This window comes from Muscardinus avellanarius (assembly GCF_963383645.1).
Source record: "Muscardinus avellanarius genome assembly, chromosome: 10".
Classification (NCBI taxonomy): Eukaryota; Metazoa; Chordata; class Mammalia; order Rodentia; family Gliridae; genus Muscardinus; species Muscardinus avellanarius.
In genome coordinates, this window is record NC_137796.1 from 68444034 (window position 1) to 68457869 (window position 13836).

General features: G+C 39.2%; 1 protein-coding gene and 1 pseudogene across 2 annotated transcripts; one reads left to right on the forward strand and one right to left on the reverse strand.

The window, feature by feature from the left end:
* Positions 1-1857: 1857 nt before the first annotated feature.
* On the reverse strand, positions 1858-2772 carry LOC308268673 (vomeronasal type-1 receptor 4-like; the record flags this gene model as incomplete). The annotated part of the gene is made up of 1 exon (XM_080703782.1): positions 1858-2772. One exon carries the CDS (start codon positions 2770-2772, stop codon positions 1858-1860), a length of 915 nt encoding a protein of 304 aa, XP_080559908.1.
* Positions 2773-12260: 9488 nt separating this feature from the next.
* On the forward strand, positions 12261-13581 carry LOC308267748 (protein FAM81A-like; annotated as a pseudogene). The gene is made up of 2 exons: positions 12261-12460; positions 12666-13581. The product of its transcript is annotated as a protein FAM81A-like (transcript).
* Positions 13582-13836: the final 255 nt, after the last annotated feature.

Consider the following 13836-nt stretch of genomic DNA (forward strand, 5'->3'; position numbering starts at 1 on the left):
AGCGTGCGCCACCACGCCCGGCTCCTTTTCATAAATCTTTACAAAGTATTATGTAATTGCAAATTTTTAATTACTTTTAGGTTAGTTAAGGTGTCCATAAAAAGATACCTAGAGTACTTTATTTTATCTGAAGATTCAGATCAAGTTTTCTTTATCATATATATTACATATTGGAAATGATTGTTCTATAGTGATTTTATTTGTGCCAATTGTCAGAGAGAGTATTCCAAGGAAAGAGAGAGAAATGTGTAGGGTTGGTTCTAGGAAGTGGGGTAAGCACTCAGGAACCTGAAGAAAGTTCTAAGACACAATTAAGAGCAACTCATGGGGAAACACTCAACTTAAGAGATGCAGTAATATCTCAAAATAGTGCCTTAGCTAACTGGTAAACCGTAGACAGATAATTTATACATTATAACTCATTACTAAGTAAATATCTCTTACAGTATTTTTCATACTTTGCTTAAATGATGGAAAATCAACAAGATGATTAACTTTAAAATTAAATTTACTAAGTCATTCTAATTTCTTTTAAAAACTTCTTTAAGGACTATTATGATTTTGCAAAAATAGCTTTGTAAATTTGTATATACATAAAACAAATATTTAAATTTCTGGTGAATGAGGCAAAACCCCCAGGTGTTTCCTATTTCTTCTTTTCTAGTAACCCTGAAAGTCACATTTCTTATTCAATATCACAATTTTAAATCTTAACCAAAAGAAAGAACACAGGTTTAAAGCCACAGTCTCAGCACCTTGGAAAGGCTCTAAGAAACTTAATGAGGCACTGTTTCCAAATGTAAAATAAAAAAGAGATGAAGAGTAAGTCAGAGGTGGAATGTCTCAGTGTTTAATCCCCAGCAACACAAAATAAATAATTTTTTTTTCTGATAAACAATGGTATGCTTGAGAAGAGTTTCTCAATGTCCCATGTGTTAAAAGCTTGGTCACCATCTTATGATAGTATTGAGAGCTGATGAAACCTTTAAGAAATGGTTGCTGGTGGAAGGAAGTTGCATTAGTAGAGGTGGCCCCTTGATTAGGATATGGAGAACACCAGCCCCTCCTCTCTCTCTTTGCTTCCTGACCAACAAAAGGTGAACAGTCTTTTTTGACAGGTGTTCTTGCCATGATAAACTGGGTTGCCACAGGTCCAAAGAAACAGAGCAAAGCAAACATGGAATAGAATTTCTGAAACTGTGAGCTAAAATAAACTGAGCATCACCATGCCTGGTTTGAATAAACAGGATTATTAAAGTCAATCTTGTGCATGCAGTAAAATCTATAATAAAACTACTACTTGGATAGCTGTAAATATAAGATGTTATTCAGTGTATGATTTCTTCTACTTTCAGAACATTTTTTCTTTTTTCTTTTTTTTTTTTTTTTGCAGTACTGGGAATGGAGCCCAGGGGCATTCTACCTCTGAGCGACACACCCAGTCCTTTTATTTTTGTCCTTTATTTTTGAAAGAGGGCTCACTAAATTGCAGAGGGCCTCACTAAGTAGCTGACGCTGGCCGCAAACCTGAGATCCTCCTGTCTCAGTCTCTCAAGTACTGGGATTACAAGCGTGTTCCACCATGCTCGGCTAGGAACCTTTTTGTACACCTTCAAGTTCATTTTATATTTTTATTTTTTTTAAGTTTTTATAGAAATTTTAAAATTAAGACAAGCATATCTTAACATTGAAAATGTGTTGCAGTTTCTATGATGGCTGTGTCTATCTACTGCATGTCATAATTCAAGGAAACAATAATTTTTAGTTTACAGTAAGGCTTAGACTTATGAAATGAACAAAGAAACACATGTATCAGGGAGTACAAATCTCCACAACTTGTGACCTAGTCAGAGAAAATTACCTTTTCCCCCAGCAGAAAAAATGTAGCCTGGAGTCAGATTTGTTATTATTGATGAGAATGAAAGGGCTAAGCGTGGGGAAACATAATTCAACAAATGCAACAAGGCTTATCGACCACACCTTTGGACTATCAAATACTGCTATAAGGGATACCAGGCTGGAAGAGACTGAGTAGATGGAAACAAAGGTGCACACCAGGATCAGGATGCTCTGGGTGGCTCTGGCCTCAGGAGAGAGTCCAGGTGAGTGGTGGGCACTGTGGATGTACTGTACTTGTCTCTTGTGCCTAAGAAGAATGGTTACCATGAAAGCACTTGCCCAGGCCATGAGAACCAAGCATACATAGTCAGTGAAGGAGAGAAGGATGAAGTACAGTGAAGCTGTAATGGTTCTAGGAACAATCCCTGAGCAGTACCCAAAGTTGAATCTATTAGTGTCATTTCTACTGTTACTGAGGCCAGTCACGTTCATGATAATTTTGGTGTTAAGAAGTAGATGCAAAAGCCATGTGAATAAACAGGAGGGACCAACATACTTGTAGGCTCTTTGTTTAAGCTTCATCCACCTGATGTTTCTGGGGCTGATTGAGATTGCTTGGAAGCAGCTGAGCAGGCATGTGGTTTGCATGGAGGTCCCCCTGGCCACTCGATAAAGGTAGACAACAAGTTTACATGCAACATCATCCAGGAGATATTGCAACCCAAATTCCAACATCATCTGAGGAATTCCTCTTGAGAGAAGAGCCAAGGAGTTTGCTAACATCAGGTGTTTCACAATCATGTCTCTGGGCATCAAACTCTTTCCAGCCAATACAGTCAATAAATAATGAAGTGGAAGCGAGGAATTTCCCAGGATTCCCACTGCAGTCTGAAAGAAGAAGAAAATTCCCACTGGCAAATTGTAAGGAATCATTCTCCTTTCATCCAAAAAAATAAATTTATTAACCTCAGAAAATTCAGAAGAGGAAATTACAAGTGTGTTATTTTTATTAAAGAATAACTGAATTAGGCATGCTGGTGCGTGTCTATAATCCTACTATGTGGGAGGCTGAAACAAGAGAATCACAGATTTGTGGACAGCCTCATCAACATAGAAGACTCTCAGCAACCTATGAAGAACCTGTTTCAAAACAAAAAATAAAAAGGAGAGGGGATGTCTTTTGGAGGTAGGATGTTGCTGGACTCAATCCCCAGCAATAAAAAAGTAGAATAATTCAAAATGTTCTTACTTCATTTGCATAGTTTTTCCAAAGATAAACTTTGCTTTTTATATCAATATATGTGTTGATCTCAGAAATATGTACTGTAGGGGACTTCCAGGAAGATGGCGACCAAGAAAAGCGGGGCTTAAGAGCCCCGCTAACAACCAATCTCCATTACCACAAAATCAGCGCCTTTCATAGCCAGAAAACACCATCACCAGAGAAACAAAAAAAATCACCAGGCTCCAGAGAGAAAGCGGACTGAGAACAGAGCTCAGAGCCACAGAGGAGATACACCGGCCTCACGCCCGAGGACGCGGCAGCAGCGCCATACTGCCGGCGGCAGCGGCGAATTCACCGGACGGCTACAGCAAGCTGAGGTGAGCTGCTGCGGAACAGCCAGGCGGGATCTTTCGGCGCAGAGAGCATCTAAAGCTCCCAGTGGCTGAGCTCAGCACATGCTGCAGGGACTCAAAGTGGAACTCAAAACCAGAGAAGAAAAAATACGCCAGTCTCACGGCCGAGGGCGTGGCAGCGGCGCCATATTGCCACCGGCGGCAGCAGCAGCGAATTCACCGAGTCCAGTACGGCTACATCTGCGTACTCAAGAACAGTGAGTCAAGGTCTGGGAGTGTAGCCCAGAGGTAGAAGGGCTTCCAGGAACCCCAGTACCACCAAAAAAAAAAAAAAAAAAAAAAAAAAAGTAGGTAAAAAAAGAACAGTGAGTCAAATTGCGGGCCACAAGGAGAAATCCCAGTACTGTATGCCCTGGGATTTGACCCAGTGGGGGAGTGGCGGTGGCAGAGATATCACACCATAGGAGAACGCGCAACCTGCAACCCCCCCCCCCCATAGTCTAAAGCAGCCTTTATCGACTCCCTGGGTCGGAGACTCTGTGATACAACCCAGTAAAGGAGTAGTGGGGTCAGAGATACTACAGACTCGAGATCCAGAGCACCTTAAGCGAAGTCATAGTGACCCAAGGGAAGAACCCAGAGAAGGCACAAACTTCCGAAATCATGGGAAAGAGGAATAACACTGGAGCAATGAATGCCCACAACCCCACAACATCAGAACCCGATAAAACAGAAAATCAGAGATTTCTAGAAGATCAAATCAGGAAAATAACTGTAGAAATAATAGAGGTGCTTCGAAAAGAACTCAGAGAGAGCCAAAAAGAGATAAAGGATGCAATTAATGAAGTAAAGGCCTCAATTCAAAGCATGAACAACCGATTAGAACACATGGAGAACAGAATCTCGCTCGTAGAAGATGATCATTCCAAAAATGAACACATAGTTTCTAATCTAGAAAAAAATATCCAACAGCAGGAATCTGACATTGAAGAAATATGGGCCCATTTTAAGAGAGCTAACCTAAGAATAATTGGAATAGAGGAGGGAAAAGAAAGTGAAACCAAAGGGATCAACAGTCTCTTCAAGGAAGTAATAGCAGAAAATTTTCCAAACATAGAGCAAGAGGTTGATACATAGGTCCAGGAAACTTATAGAACTCCCTTTAGACAGGATCGGAGAAGAGGATCCCCATGCCACATAATTGTCAAAATGACCAATGTGGAAGCCAAGCAGAGAATCTTAAAGGCAACAAAAACAAAGGGCCAAGTGACATTCAGAGGCAAACCAATTAGAATCACTCCAGACTTCCCAAACCAAGTCAAGAGAGCCAGAAGGGCTTGGAGTAACATATTCCAAACTCTGAAAGAAAACAACTTCCAGCCAAAACTTTCCTACCCAGCAAAACTTTCTATCAAATTAGATGGAGAAAGAAGAAGCTTCCATGACAAACAGAAACTGAAGGAATTTATGTCTTCAAAACCAGCGCTAGAGAAAATACTCAAAGAGATTAACTACAAAGAAGAAATAGGTAACACACACCAGAACCAGAGAAACAAGAGTTTCCATCCAACAGACAACTAAGATTGGTTATCTGTGGAGATTCATTATTTATGTTAGTCTTTTACCTATCTCTAAATGGTATTGTTTGCCTTTATTGTTGTTAATTTTTAGGATTTCTAGTTGGAATATTAATATACCTTCAGATATAGCATTTGGAAATATTTTATCCCATTCTATTAGTAACTGTTAACTGTGTTTACATTGTCTTTGGATATATAATATATTTTTTTTATTTTTTAGGGAGTTTGTATACTCTTCTGTTGCCTGTGCCATTGAAATCATATCCAAGAAATCACTGCCAATTTCAATGTTGTGAGGTTTTATGACCCAGATTTTCTCCTAAAGGTTTATAGTCTTAAGATTTATATTTAGGTCTTTTATCTATTTTGAGTTAATATTTGTATATGGGATTAGGTAAGGGTCCAACTTTATTCTTTTCCATGTAATTATTATTTTTCAACAATATTTAGTTAAAAGATTATTATTTCCACCACCAAATGTTCGTGGAAACCTTGTCAAAAATAACTTGACAATATAGGGAAGAATTTAGCTCTAGGCTTGTATTTAACTCCAATGGTTTATATATCTGCCTTTAGAACAGTACTACACTGTTTCAATTATTATAGCTTTATATGGTTTGAAATCAGAAAATATATATCTTCTAGCTTTGTTCTTTTTCAAGATCATTTTGGGTATCTAGAATCCATATTCCATATTAGGATAGATTTTTTTCTGAAAAATAAATATATAAATATATGATAGTTTCACCTAAAAAAATAGAAAAAAATATCCTCTGGTAAGAAAGAAAGCAAAAAGAAATATTGAAATGTTATCTTTAAGTCATCAAAAGCTTGGTATCAGACAAATGAAACTGTTATGTGAGATTATCATTTTTAATTTTGGATAAATTGCTATAATACTAGATGTCAACCACTAAGCCAAGCATGGGAAGGAGGGATGGGGAGAGAATGGGGTGGGGATCGGGTGGGGGCTGTTTGGGTGATGTGTGCATGTATGTCTACAAAAGTTTGTATCCCACTATGATGTATGAATACAGTGCACCAATAAAAAAAAAAGAAATACGTACTGTATACATGTAATGATATTTAATGATTGAGACATTTAACATTCTCAAATGTAAAGCCTCTGTGAATTAACCAAAATATTTTCCCATGTACTCAATGCATGGTACATCATTGTGCCTGATTTATATTCTTTTTAAATCAAAAGATTATTATTACAGAAAATTTCTATTAGGGATGATGAAGCAAATATCACATATGTAGTAAGAACAAACTGATTATAGCATTTGTTTAAGGATCCTTTTGAAAAAAATGTTGTGATGGAATGTAAGAATTTCCCAAATCAAGATGTTGAATGTGAGATTATAATGCATCAAGAAAAGCACATAAAAATGTTCAAGGACATTCTTCTTCATTAACATCAGAAACAAGACAATAGTTGTCTAACCTGCAATTGTGAAACAATGTTATCATGTTGTCTGTATGATAGAAAATTAAAAATAAAAAATATTTTTAAGTACTACATTTTTATTTTCAAATCCGGTTACACAATTTCTCTGCTAGGTTTCAGTAGGTGAATAGCAATACAAATAAGTATAAAAATTCTATATTTTTTCTAGTTAGGAGTAATAGGCATTCAAATATTGCACTGTCATTTCATCACTACAATTTAAACTTAGTTTTTATATTTCCAGGAACACAATTAAAATACAAAGGCATCTGAATAAGTAATGTGTTCATAAAATGAAAAAGAAAGAATTATTAACAATGGAACATGCCATCTAATTTGAAATGAAATTCTATTTTTGTAAATAAGTTGGGGGTTTTAAATTATTCTCTACATGAAATAAAATTTTAACAAATTTCTTAAAAATTACCTACTTCTAAAATGAGATTAGTTGTTCACAAAGAGTAAAAAATCGGATGATTTCCCTAATATGCTGAAGCTAGGGGGAAAAAAAATAGGTCCTAGGAGGGACTCTAGACAAAGAAAGAGAAACCTTAGATGAACAAATAAGGTGGCCTAACTTAGGGAGATGAGAGGGAGGAAGAAGGAAATTTCCCAATGTACATAATCTACATTCACAGATACATCAAAGCCAGTCACTAAGCCAAACATGAAAAGAAGGGAGGTGGGATGGATGGGGGTTAAAGGCGAGGAAAGGCCAAATGAGTGATATGTGCATGTATGCCTCTGCCATCTTGTTCCCCATCAAGATGTATGACAACAATGCGTCAATTAAAAAAAAGAAAAAAATATAATAGCTGGGTGTGGTGGTGCAAAATAAAGTAGAATTCTAACTCGAAATTTCTTACTTTATTTGTACAGTTTTTCCAAAGATACTCAATATATGGTTCATCATTGAGGCTGCTTCATAGTGTCCTTTGTAAATCAAAATATTATTATTATTATAGTGACATTTCTATTAGAGAAAATGAGGTAAATATCACATATGTAATAAGAACAAACTGATGACAGCATTTGTTTAATAGTATTTTTTATTAAAATATTTTTATGGGATGCAAGAATTTAAAAAATCAAGATATTAAATGTGAGACTATAATGCATCAATAAAAGCACATAAAAATTTTGAAGGACATTCTTTTTCATTACCATTAGAAACAAGATAATAGTTGTCTAACCTGAGCTGGGCGTGGTGATGCACGCTTGTAATCCCAGAATTCGGGAGGCTGAGACTGGAGCATTGTGATTCTCAGATAGCCTCAGCTACTTAATGAGGCCCTCTGCAAATCAGTGAGACCCGGTTTCAAAATAAAGAATAAAAAATAGGGTTAGGGGTGTAGCTCGGAGGTTGAATGCCCCTGGGTTCCATCCCCAGACCTTCAAAAAAAAAAATTGTCAAACCCAAAATGATATAATAATGTTATCATGCAGCCTGTATGATAGAAATTTTAAAATAAGATATTTCTAAGTACTAAGTTATCATTTTCAAATCTATCAATCAAACACAATTTCTCTGTTAGATTTGATAAGGTAAATAAACATACAAATAAATAAAAATTTAATATCCTTTCTAGGTAGGAATACTAGGCATTCAAACATTGCACTGTAATTTCAACATTACAATTTACAATTTTTAACTTTCCAAGGACACATATAAAAGCATATATATAATGGGTCTGGGAGTGTAGCCCGGAGGTAGAAGGGCTTCCAGGAACCCCAGTACCACCAAAAAATAAATAAATAAATAAATAAAATGTACACACTTTACATGTATGCCTCCACCATCTTGTACTCCACTAAGATGTATGACTATAATTCACAAATAAAAAATTAAAAAATAAATAAAACAGCAAAAAATAAAATTTACACACTTTAAAACTCAAAACATGAAAGAAATTAGAGAACATATTTGAAAATAATATATCTCATGAGAAGTTAAAATTCAAACACATTTACAACTCTTAAAACTGAAAAAATATAATACCCAAATTAAAACATTGATACAAGACCTGAACATATTTCCTCCAGAAACAGACAAGTGACCAATGAATATAAGAACTGATGTTCAACATTACAAATAATGTGGAAAATCAAAGTCAAAATAACAAGATATTATATTGCCTTAGTAGAATAAACACCATCCACTTAAACAAAGCAGAAAATAACAGGTAAAATTATGAAAACTGTGAAATATCTAGCCTTACAGACAGTTTTTTTAATGAAAAGCACAAATAAGTCATATTTTCTGATAAAAGTATATTGGAAGTACATATCTTTAATTTAAAGAATGGCAAGCCTGTCATGAGAAAGAATAAGGGGTGACCTAGGAAAGGAGAAAAAATATCTAGACTAAATAAAATAAGATAAAATAAATGTTCTAACACAGACAGCAGAATCTTATGAGTCTTCAATTACATTAAGGAAAGAATGAACATAACTGCAGACCACAAGTTGGACAACAATTCTAACATAATTGAAGTGAGACAGATCTCAAAAGAGACTAATTAAAAAATTTTCAATAAGAGTTTTCTTTTTTTATTTTTATTTATTTATTTTTAATTGGTGTATTGTAATCATATATCACATTGGAGTACAAGACTTGAGAGGATATACAAACACACATCATCCAATTAGCCCTCATCCAGCCCCCATCCCATTCCCTCCCCCTCCCTCGATCCCATGCTTGTTTGATGATTAACTTTGATACATTTGTTTATGTACCTCCTGCATTTTAAAGAGGCTCCATCCTCCCCTATTCCACACCCTCTGATTGGTCACCTTAGTTGTTTCACTATATATAGGGCCCTTTCTATAGCTCGACCTCTTCCTGTTGCCCCTTTCCTTCTAGTTTTTGCTGCTTAGGGGAAGCATCTGATTTTTATTTTCTGTGATATTTCTCTGTGCATGCCGCGTTGCAAATACCGATCCCACTCTTGACGGCCCCAGTAGTGGCCTGGCTACCCGGTGGACTGATCCAGACCTCGCTGGCTCAAGCAGCGGCCTTGCCTCATGGAAGGCCCTGGTTCTGGCCTCGCTGGCCCCGACACCAGCCTAACCCCTCAGCTGGCTCCGATCCCGGCCTCGAAGGCCCCAGTAGCGGCCTTGCCTCACGGCCGGCTCCGATGCCGACCACTGGCCCCGGCACCGGCCTAACCCCTTGGCAGGCTCCGATCCCAGCCTCGGAGGCCCCAGCACTGGCCTTGCCTCACGGCAGGCTCCAATGCCGGCCACTGGCCCCGGCACTGGCCTAACCCCTCGGCAGGCTCTCAATAAGGGTTTTCTTTGTTAAGCAAAATCAATAACTGAGCCCTGAGTTCAAGAGAGTTCCAGAGGCATCGTTTGAAAGCAGAGTGGATTCACTGAGAGGGAAAAAGCACTTTCCGAGACAGCAGCTCCAGGACTGCCCTGCTGCTGTGATCCCTGTACAGTGCTCATTCAAAGGAATCCAGAGAACGTCACCTCCTAGCCTGGTGCAGCCCCCACTGTTTATTTCATGTCAGGAAAACCTGTGATATTTCAATGCCAGACAGGATTGGGAAAAGACTATACCTTTGAGTAAGAATATGTCCTATAATTTTCTAATCTTTTTTTCTAGACTCCTGTGCACGTGCCTTAAAACTCTCCTTAATTAAGAGGATAGCAGAAAGATTAATAGTAAATGACCAGTTATCTCCACTTGGATTTCAGTCAAAAATTAATTTCAGGGTTCTCTGTAATTGTGAGATGCTAAGAATAGCATTGCCTACTTCTTCCTTTCATGTTTCAAAAGGAAAGAGGATGTAAATTGTGCTAAAAGTTTTTCTTAACAGAGTAACTGTAGAAAATATCATTAAAACTCGCACAAAGTTAAACTATTTTAAGAGATAGATAAACACCAACATTTATCCAAATAATTTTGAGAAAAATGATTTGAATCAAAATAATGTAGATGACAATAAAGAAGGAAGAAAGGAAAGTATCAGTCAGTCTTTAGAAGGAAAGATAGGAAAACTCTAGTAGAAGAAATGACATGGGCATGGGGTGGGTTGAAGACAAAAAGACACAGTTCACTCTGCACCTGACAGCAAAGAGCCCCCAAATCCTGTGAAAGTTTGCTCAGATGCTTTCAAATTCAGAAATGGAGTCACATTCTCCATCTTATCTGTGTCTCAATTCTGATTATATGTGCTTTGGTGTGAAAGAAAAAGTTGCTCACCTGTGTTTCAATGATGCGTCACCGTGAGAGTTTGAGTCTGTCCTGTAATTGGGATGAGTTGTTGATCCATGACTTATAGGTTTCTTATTCCCTGGTCTTTCTCAAGTCAACTCGTGATTCATGACAGCATCTACACGGGGGATTGAGTGTAACTTTTAATTACCTTTGCCCCAATTGCCTCTCAGTAAACATAATTAAAAATTATATGAGCAAATCCAAAGCAGAATTTAGGAAGATTTGGGGAGTGAACTTTTCTTGATTCCTTGGGGTTCACAGGAAATCACAGAATGTACAGAGGTTCAATGCTATGAAACAGGAAGCCAGTTCCATGGCTTGGTAGGGGTTTGCGCCCAACCAGGAGCCTTTTCCAATATGTAATAACATAGGGATTTCCACAAGCCTGAAGAGCTCACACATGTCATGAGTATCTTTGGTCTCTCTTCCTTCAAGCAATATTTTCCAAAGAGCTCATTTTTGGTTTGTGTCTAGCTGAAGTTCATTAACTTTCTAGCACTACGAATATCCACATCATGCATATAAAACAAATACGTGGTCTCCTATTTGAATATGTTCTAAAGAAAGCCAGTAACCCAATCTTCTTGGCTAAGGTCAGGCCTTTCAATACTGGTGCACTGGGCAGTAAGTTGTCAACACGTGAATGGGGGTAAATAGTGTGGGGGAGACACATTCAAATTATAACATGGAGAAATAAACAGGACGAGTTTATTTTGCTGAGACTTCATAACAGGAAGGAGACCATCACTGCAGTTGCTAATTTGTGATCTGTAAATCAAGGCCACAAGCAACTTCTTGGGTTCTACTGTTGCTCTGGAGATGGAGCGGAGAGAATGTGGTCTATGGCAACCATCAAAAGTCACTGTTAGACTCTCCGGCCTGGCCCCACACCCCTGTACAAGAAAGACACTCATTTTAGGGAGAACTCTAATGTCTCTCAGGAGTCAAGGAGAAAGCCTAGGCCTCTAGTAAGGATAATGCTTTATGACACTGGTGATTTTCTATGTGTTTTTTTTAACAGAGAAAGGAGGAGGAAGATATAATATGGAGAATTTGAGAGGAGGACAGAAAAAAAGTCCTTCAGTTGTATGTGTGGAAGAAACATTTTAAATTATTCCTAAGGTTCAGTGGAATGCTCTTCAACTTTTATCACTAAGTTGAAATACCTACAAGGCAAAAGTGTCAAGAACACTTACCAGTTAAAAAAGGAAATGAGCATTCAGGTGTGTGGCACAGGCCTGTAATCCCAGTACTTGGGAGGCTGAGAAAGGAGGAGACCAGGATCAAGGACAGCTTCAGCAAGTAGAATGATTATCCTCACCGAAGAGACTCTGTTTAAAAACAAAAATAAGTCCAGGCATGACAGGGCAAACATTCTCACCTAGTACTTGGGAGACTAAGTCTGGAGAATTACAGGTTCACGGCCAACACGGTGTTTTAGGGAGATCCTCTGAAATTAGTGAGACCTTGTTTTAAAAATAATAGGCAGACCGCAGACCCGCGAGGACATGGGCAGCCGCGCCCTCCCACCCCCGCGCCGATGTGAATTATTAAAAGAAATTGTCACCGAGGAAAGGTATAATATATGGAAAATATGCATCTAAGACGTGTGAGAACCATGCCCCGACACAGCCAGTCCCTGACCATGGTGCCCTACTCCTCTGTGAGCCTCGTGGAGCAGCTGGAAGACCGGATCCTCTGCCATGAGAAAACCACGGCTGCCCTGGTCGAGCATGCCTTCTGCATTAAAGATGATATTGTCGCCGGGCGTGGTGGCGCACGCTTGTAATCCCAGCATTCGGGAGGTTGAGACTGGAGGATCGCGGTTCGCAGACAGCCTCTGCTACTTAGTGAGGCCCTCCACAACTCAGTGAGACCCTGTTTCAAAATAAAGAATAAAAAATTGGGCAGGGGGTGTAGCTCGGAGGTCAAATACCTCTGGGTTCTATCCTCAGACCCGAAAAAAAAAAAAAGACAATATTGTCAACAGCCTGCAGAAGATGCAGAACAAAGGGGGAGGTGACCGCTTGGCCAGGCTGTTTTTGGAGGAGCACATCAGAAACATAACCACCACAGTGAAGCAGCTGAAGCGGGATATCGAGGTTCTCCCGGAGCGGATCTGTGCCAGGGACAACATTAGCTATGGGACTAATTCTGCCTTAAAGACCCTGGAGATGGGGCAGCTCTCTGGCTTGGGAGATCTCCGAGGAAGAGTGGCAAGGTGTGATGCCAGCAGAGCCAGGCTCTTGCAGAGCACAAAAGCACCTACGAGGGACTCCAGCACTTGAAGAACAGCAAGCTGCCAAGCTGATCTTGGAAACGAAAATCAAAGTTGCAGAAGGACAGATCTCTCAGCTTTTGAGCAGAGTGGACTTGTCAATATCAGAGCAAAGCACCAAGCTGAAGGTGATCACAGAGACAGCAACCACCAGCTTCAGCTTCTGGATACTAAATTTAAAGGTACAGTTGAGGAACTCAGTGACCAGATTTTATCTGCACGGAGTTGGTCGCAACAGGAGCAAGAACGGATAGAAAAAGAACTTTTACAGAAAATGGATCAGCTTTTCTTGATCGTTAAAGAAAACTGGAGCCAGTGGAAGGGGCATGGAGAAGAAGCTCAGCCAGAGGTCAGCCAGGCTGGACAAGATAGAAGAGAGTCAAAAGAGGACTCTGGAAGGACCAAGAACCAAGCAGGAGGAGGAGAAGGTGCACGGGCGGATCAGCAAGCTGGAGACGCAGATCGGCGAGGACATGAAGGAGATGAAGGCGGAGCTCAGCGCGGGCTTCACGGCCATCTATGAAAGCACAGCCCACCTCATGCAAGTTCTCGAGGCCAAGATGAAGCTGGACAAGGACCGCTACAGAAGCAGATCCAGCAGATGCAGAAGGCGGAGACGCCCATGTAAAGGGGCTGGATCAGGACTTTGCCAGTGGCTGGGGGGCGATACCTCTGTCTTTAGCCAGGCGTCGCTGTGATCAGGATTGTTCTGTCCATGGCATGCGTGTGCCAAAGAAATGTGTTTCCATGGGTCTAAATGTTTACCTTGAGTCTTGAAAACTCTTTGAAAGTATTTTTAAAATATAGGTTTCCCCCCACTTTATTTCATTCTCTAAAGACAGTGGAACCCCCAACCCTGCCAAGATTTTTAAAGGCTCTTATC